The 7871-nt window shown below is 37.0% G+C and overlaps 1 protein-coding gene across 1 annotated transcript; it reads left to right on the forward strand.

Annotated features, from left to right (window-relative positions):
- Window positions 1-624: 624 nt before the first annotated feature.
- On the forward strand, window positions 625-1708 carry LOC108301173 (olfactory receptor 10S1). Its single transcript, XM_017524245.1, has one exon. The coding sequence runs from the start codon at window positions 720-722 to the stop codon at window positions 1677-1679; it is 960 nt and encodes a 319-aa protein (XP_017379734.1). The 5' UTR covers window positions 625-719; the 3' UTR covers window positions 1680-1708.
- The last annotated feature ends 6163 nt before the right edge of the window (window positions 1709-7871 follow it).

The raw sequence follows: 7871 nt of genomic DNA on the forward strand, positions 1-7871 counted from the left end.
AACTCTTTAAATCTCCATTTTAGTCCAGTGGAAAGGCTCAACAAGAAAGGGAAAGGCAAACAATTCCCAAAATTTTGAAAGAGTTTTATAGGAAGAACACAAAATGTATCCAACAAATTGTCTTGATGATTATTCAGTCTACTCTCCAAGGCTTCATTGTTACACACTTGAGGATTGTGGGTGACTGAAATTCCAAAGAACTCCTCTGGGAGAGTAATGGGTGAGGCTGCTGTGTTTCTGGCTGATGTAATAGCACACAAACTCTAGGCAAGTCCTACCCAAAGACAGGTTGCATCTCCTTGATGACACAGGTATAACACCCTGCCTTTTCACATCTACAGCATGGCAGAGTACATACAGCAGGAAGGCAGAGGCATCACAATTCTGGAATATTTGCAAAAAATACTCATTGAATGTAGGATTTATGATCCATATGTTTATTGCCATTATTTAGGGAGTGCATTTCTGCAAATAATTCTTACAGTCCTTTATGTGCCTCACCAAAACTGCACATCTTGTATTGAAAGATTCATTATGAAGAAACAAGCAGCAAGGACGCACTAGAGAGAACAAAACTGTGGGTTGAACCTGTATATTTTTCTCTTGCTTACTGGGTAAGACCAAGGTGGTATGGCTTGATGGATAATGATATTTCAGGAAAGGGATACAGCAATTGATTCTGTTAATGTCACTTTTGTTGCAAAGGGGATGACAAGCTGATGGCAACAGAGAACCCCAACCAGACTGTGGTGAGCCATTTCTTCCTCGCGGGTTTAATGTACACAGCTGAACATCCTAGCCTCTTCCTCCTCTTCCTTCTCATCTACAGCATCACTGTGGCTGGGAATCTCCTCATCCTCCTAACTGTGGGCTCTGACTCTCACCTCCGTTCACCCATGTACCACTTCCTGGGGCACCTCTCCTTCTTGGATGCCTGTTTGTCTACGGTGACAGTGCCCAAGGTCATGGCAGGGCAGCTGACTCTGGATGGGAAGGTGATCTCCTTTGAGGGCTGTGTCGTACAGCTTTACTGCTTCCACTTTCTGGCTAGCACTGAGTGCTTCCTGTACACAGTCATGGCCTATGACCGCTATCTGGCTATCTGTCAGCCCCTGCACTACTCAGTGTACATGAACAGAAAGATGTGTGCAGTGCTGGCTGGAATCACCTGGGCCATAGGTGCCACGCACGCTGCAATCCACACCTCCCTCACCTTCCGCCTGCGCTACTGTGGGCCTTGCCACATCGCCTACTTCTTCTGCGACATCCCACCTGTCCTGAAGCTTGCCTGTACAGACACCACCATTAATGAGCTAGTCATGCTTGCCAGCATTGGCATCGTGGCTGCAGGCTGCCTGATCCTCATCGTTATTTCCTATGTCTTCATCGTGGCAGCTGTGTTGTGCATCCGCACAGCCCAGGGCCGGCAGCGGGCCTTCTCCACCTGCACTGCCCACCTCACCGTGGTGCTCCTGTACTATGTGCCACCTGTCTGTATCTACCTGAAGCCTCACTCCAGCGAGGCAGGAGCTGGGGCCCCTGCTGTCTTCTACACTATCATAACTCCGATGCTCAACCCGTTCATTTATACTTTGCGGAACAAGGAGATGAAGCGTGCCCTGCAAAGGCTATTGTGCAGCAGCTTCCAAGAGTCTGCAGCAGGCAGCCCACCATCATAGTCTGTGCTATCGAAACTCACAATTTGCTAGCCAGGAAAGCAGCTCTTCACAACTGAAAATGAGTAGGAAAAATCATTCAGGTGGAAATCAGAATAACTGAGTTGCAGCTCAGCCACAAACTTTCCCCCAACTTTGGCCAAATGATCTCCCCCACTCTTTCCCTCACAAACACTTCATCTAGAAAATGAGAAGACTGGATTAGATGATGTCTAGTCTCTCCAAAATCTAAGTTCTATGGCTCAGAGGTATGTGAAATGCTATTCATATCCTCATTTGTATTAGTAAATGATTGTTTCCTTTTAATGAAATAATTTTATTAAATACATAATACATATTAAATAATACTATAAACACAAAATACAAAATACAATGAAATGAACCTTTATATACATATTTCCCAGCTTTGGAGAAGAAACCACATTTTAAAAAAATGATAACATACAAGAAAAGTGACTTGTCCAAGGTGACTTAGGCAGTGTCATTATCTTTATACACTCATGGGAGTGTGTAACTAAGGCCACACTGAGAGATAGAAATAACACAGGTTTTGGTGTCAATTGAGCCTACCTTACTCTAATCCTGATCCAGCCAGTCTTAGTTATAGAATGTTGTACAAATGTCATAATTGGAGTTTCAGTCTCTACTTTCAAGAGTAAGAGTTAAAATAATGGCTTTGTAGGATGTTATGAGGTCTAAATAAAACAATTATATTAAATAGGTGCTCCAATATTGTACCAAGCTGGCTGCAGAAATCCAAGAGAGCTTATCATACAAGTTAAGGTTCAAATTGTTTCTGAAGGATTAGCAAGGTTTTAATATTATTGTTGAATTTACAGGCCAACTACAAAAGAAAGGGCATTTCTGGACTTCAAAATTATAAAAGATAACTCCAGGTTTTAGTTAAAGTAGCTTATCATACAGGAGGAGGGAGTTGTGTTGTATTCACCTAAACTATTCTATAAAATGAAAATGTCCTTGAATGCCAATCTAAAGAATTCAGATTATGCCCTAGGCATTCTACCTGTTTACTTTCCTCCTTCTTGTCATCTATAGAAATACCTTTATCCTGAGAAGCCAGTTCTTTAAATGCTAAACCGTGAGATAAATTAGAAAGAAAGAGAAAAAAAGGACAATTGGCATAATGGCCAGTTAGTTAACTATTATGACATCAGAGACATAAGATAATAAAAGCATTGCTAAACCTAGGTGAAGACACTGGAGATGAAGAGGCATTTTATAGAATTAGATTAGAAGTGTTTTAAAGAGAAAAAATTATAAGACTATTAGGATGGGAATAGCAACTATAATCATTCTTTCTTTTACATTTTTAAATTTTTAAATTTTTTACTGTTTTATTATACTTTAAGTTCTAGGATACATGTGCAGATCATGCAGGATTGTTACATAGGTTTACAAACGCCATGGTGGTTTGCTGCATTCATCCCCCCACCATCTACATCAGCTATTTCTCCTAATGTTGTCCCTCCCCAACTCCCCCACCCCCTGCTATCCCTCCCCTAACTATAATCATTTTTGACATATGCGTGTGCAAAGCACTGTACTTGTTGCTTGGTCTATGTTAATCCTCGTAAGAAATATATTTTGTAGTAATATTTTATTGTTATTTATGACATACAGATAAGAGGACTGAGACTAAGTAAGATAAAATAACTTTTATAAGGCTATGCCAATCATAATAGTTAAAGCCAGGATTTCAACTTAAATCTATATGTTTTTAAAGACTACACATCTCAATTATACAATAGTACTTTGGAGATAATCAAATCCCACCCCCACTTTTTACTCAATATATTAGAGGTCTCAAAATCCAAGCCTTTAATAAAGAGAGGTCCTTTTTCAGACAAGGATTCCTTGGCCTTTGAATAGTTCCTAGTCCTCTGTAAATGTAGAAACTGAACCAAGCATTTATGGAACGAGAAAAAAGAGAGAAAGAAATGCAGTGAAGATGCAGCACTCAATCAGAATTCAGAGCTGTTCTCCCTTGTTCTGTTATCTTAGAGGCATTGATGGATCTCTAGGAAGTGGCTCAGGCAAATTCATCATTCCTATCAGAGTAGACTTGAAGTGAAGGTAGAATGTGTGAGAGTCAAATGCAGAATGGGAGATGGTGTTGAAACAAGCTATGATCTTGTCTTACACCATTCCTCAATCTTGTTAAATGGCTGCCTTCTAGAAATGAAAGGATAAGTTATGGAAGAAGACTGTGGCTGTACAATACCAATTATTCTCTTTTTCTCAACTTTGACCTTAGCACTTTGGCAGCAAAGATTCTCCAACACATTGGCTTATAATAGTCCTTCAAAATGGCACTGCTTAATATCCTGCTTTACATTTTTATTAAATGTTTCATTGTATAACTAGTTTATAAAAACTTGAAGAGCAAAGAAGCCTTATGTCTCTTAAGTGCTCTAAGCAAAGGAACCAGGTAAAATATTTGTTCAGTCCAGTATTCAGGATTTGAAAATAAAACAGGACACATACACATTCTTTACAACAAAATTACTGCATAAAAATATTTGTTTTATATCCAGTTAGGGAAAGAAAAGTTGTTAAAATTGTTTTCTTCTTTCAGATATTTCTATCTTTGGGTCTGATTTTCAGATTTAGGAGATGTGGTATATATACTAGTATAAATTTACTTGAAATTTAAAGGAGAGAGGGACTCGAAAATTAACTAGTATTAATTAAAATGAAAAAAAAATCTTCACAAAAGGAGAACTATGTAAGAATATCATTTTGCTAGCTTTCCTACAATGAAAATAGTACACGCTGATATTTTCTTTATGATAAATATATGTCAAATGGATAGGAAACAAAAGCATTACTTGGACAGGATAATTTGCAGGAAAGGACATGCTGTAAGAGTGACTCACTAACTTACTATTGTTCATCCTATGTCATAGAGTTTCTGAGGCAGAAGTTTACCAGTACTCTGGAAGGTAGACTGTACAAACAAAATTACGATATATGTAATCAACGTGACTAAATGAAGGACTCAGAGAATGAAGGACTTCCACAGGAAGAATTGCATTCAAATAATGAATACACAAATGATTTGTGATTTCAGGCTATTGTTTAAATAAGATGAGGATCTGTAAAATATATAATTGTGTCCGCCATCATTGGCAGTGCCAGAATTTAATAAAATAGCATTTCTTGGAAAATGTTCTGTGAGAGTTTTGTCAACTTTATATCCACCTCCCACTTACATTATTACTAACAATTCTGCCATGTAGGTTAGAATAAATGTTTGAAAACACTAAACCTAGGAGAGCACAGACTGTAGCACAGCTGTGATAAGGTAACATTGGTCAAGAAATCTTGTAGAATTGGACAAGCTTTGGAGTCAAGTGTTTGAGAACCAGTTTTATCAGTTTTTAATCAAGAGAGGTTTTCTTTGAGATAAGCATTCTTCAATCTTTGAATTAGAGGTCTTTGAACTTAGATCATTGTCTATTACACATACACACACGCACACACACACTCACACATTCAAAAATTTACCAAAATTCTAAAATATTGGGACACATTGCACTTTCCAGAGGTGAATACAACAATATCCCAAATAACTTTCTTTCATACATGCCTTGTTCTTGATCCTAGGGGAAAGCATTTATGTTTTCATGATATTTGCTTAGGTTAGGTGTAGGATTTTCACAGATGTCCTTCATCAGGTTGAGGAAGTCCCCTTTTACTTCTAAGTTGTTGGGAGATTTTATTAAAAATGGATCTGGATATTGTCCAATGATTTTCTCCATTTGCTGAGATGGTCTTATAATTTTTCTTTAAGTCTGTTAATATGGTGAGTTACAACGTTTGATTTTCAATGTTAAACCAATCTGCATTCCTAGAATGAACCCCAATTGGTCTTCATGTATTGTCCTTTTACATATTGTTGAATTTGATATGCCAGAAGTTTGTTAAGTATTTTTGTATATATATTCATGGGAGACATTGGCTTGCATATTTTATTTATTGCAATGTTTTTGTCTATTTTTGGTACTGGAATACTATTGTCTTCATTAACTGAGATTATAAGTATTCTAAACTCATCAATTTTTGGTAAGTGGTATTATTTCTTTCCTTAAATGTTTGATACAAAATTATTAATAGATTGTTGTCATACACTATACTTATACAACTTTTTAAAACTTTACAATACATTGTTATTATGGGTTTTGCTCTGAATAAGTCATTATTTTTTAAAGATATTAAATAATAAAAATTTTGCTTTATCATGAAATTCACCCAAATGTCCATCAATGGTAGACTGGATAAAAGAAAATGTAGTATATATACACCATGGAATACTACACAGCCATAAAAAGAATGAGATTTTGTCCTTTGTAGCAACATGGGTGGAGATAGAGGCCATTATCCTAAGCAAGCTAACACAGGAGTGAAAAACCATATATGTACCACATATTCTCACTTATAAGTGGAAACTAAACATTTAGTATACATGGACACAAGAAGGAAATAACAGACACTGGGGCCTACTTGAAGGTGGAGGGTGGGTAGAGAAAGAAAAATGAAAAACTACCTATCAAGTACATGCACACTATCTGGGTGACAAAATAATCTGTATACTAAACTCCCATGACATGCAATTTACCTATATAATGAAGCTATACTCGTACCCCTGAACCTGAAATAAAAGGTTTTTAAAAAGAAAGATTTAGAAAGTAACTTAAAAAAGAGAAAATGGCATTATGTTTTCACATCTAGTTATCATTTATGGTACCCTTTATTTCTTTTTGTATATACAAGTTACAATGTAGTATTATTTCCTAATGTCATGAACACTTTTTAATGTCTATAATACCTCTTACACTGGAAGTCTGCTGATGATGAATTCTTTTTATTATTTCTGTAAAAGTCTTGATTTTACATTTGTTTATTATTACACATTTATTTTTGATAAATGTGGATTTACAGATAGTTGTAAGAAATAACACAAAGAAAACATCAGAAAGATGGCAGAATAGGAGTTTCCAGTACTTGTCCTAATACAAAAACATCAATTTGAGCAAATATTCACATGTGAAAATACCTTTTTCACAAGAACTAAAGAATCCATGTGACAGCACCTGAATGAAGCACAGAAATAAGAGGGTAGGAAGGACAGTTTTACATTGAAGGACAGCTTTACATCATGCATGTCAACCTTCCCCAACCCCAGACAACACAGGAATGAGAGATCCTCATTGTGGGGAAGGAGAGTGATGAGCAATCCAGACTTGTTCATGTACTGATGCACCAGGACCAGCCCAGTAAGCCCCAGCATCAGGCCAGCCTATATAGTCCCAGGCTTCAGGCTCATCTCCACAGATGCAGACTTCAGACACACACCAGTTAGCAGAATGAATAATAATAAAGATCAGAGCAGAAATAGATGAAATAGAGACTAAAATATGTTTTAAAAGATCAGTGAAGCTAAGAATTGCTTTTTTGAGAAGACAAAATTTCTAAAACTTTAGCAAGGTTTTCTTTCAAAAAGACTCAAGTAAAATTATAAATGAAAGAGAAGATACAACTGATACTGCAGAAATGCAAAGTTTCATTAGAGACTACCATGTACTAGCATTCACCCTCAAATTAGATATTACCACCTAGAAAAAAATTGATAAATTTATAGAAACATACAATCTATCAAGATTGAATCATAGGCCAGGGACAGTGGCTCATGACTGCAATCCCAGCACTTTGGAAAGCCAAAATGGGCAGATTGCTTGAGGCCAGGAGTTCAAAACCAGCATGAACAAGATGGGAAAACCACATCTCTACTAAAAATACAAAAATTAGCCAGGCATGGTGGTGCATGTCTGTTGTCCCAGCTATTTGGGAAGGCGAAGGTGGAGGATCACCTGAGTCTGGGAAATCAAAGCTGCAGTGAGCCAAGATTGCACCATTGCAGTCCAGCCCGGTGACAGGAGTAAAATACTGATGTAAAAACAAAACAAAACAAAACCAAAAAGATGAGTCATGAAGAAATAAAACATCTGAATTGAAAATGAGTACACAGATTAAATCAGTAATAAATCTCCCATTAAAGAAAACCTGGGACCTGATAGCTTCTCTGGTGAATTCTACCAGATATTTCAAGAGGAATCAATCCCAATCTTTCTCAAATTTTTCAAAAAAACTGGCAAGAAGAGGAAAGTTCCAAGC

The sequence above is a fragment of the Cebus imitator genome, unplaced genomic scaffold (assembly GCF_001604975.1).
Source record: "Cebus imitator isolate Cc_AM_T3 unplaced genomic scaffold, Cebus_imitator-1.0 Scaffold0, whole genome shotgun sequence".
In the NCBI taxonomy this organism is placed as follows: Eukaryota; Metazoa; Chordata; class Mammalia; order Primates; family Cebidae; genus Cebus; species Cebus imitator.

Bases quoted from the DNA above. Each gene is read 5' to 3' on its own strand.
- LOC108301173 (XM_017524245.1), top strand. From the start codon at position 720: ATGGCAACAGAGAACCCCAACCAGACTGTGGTGAGCCATTTCTTCCTC.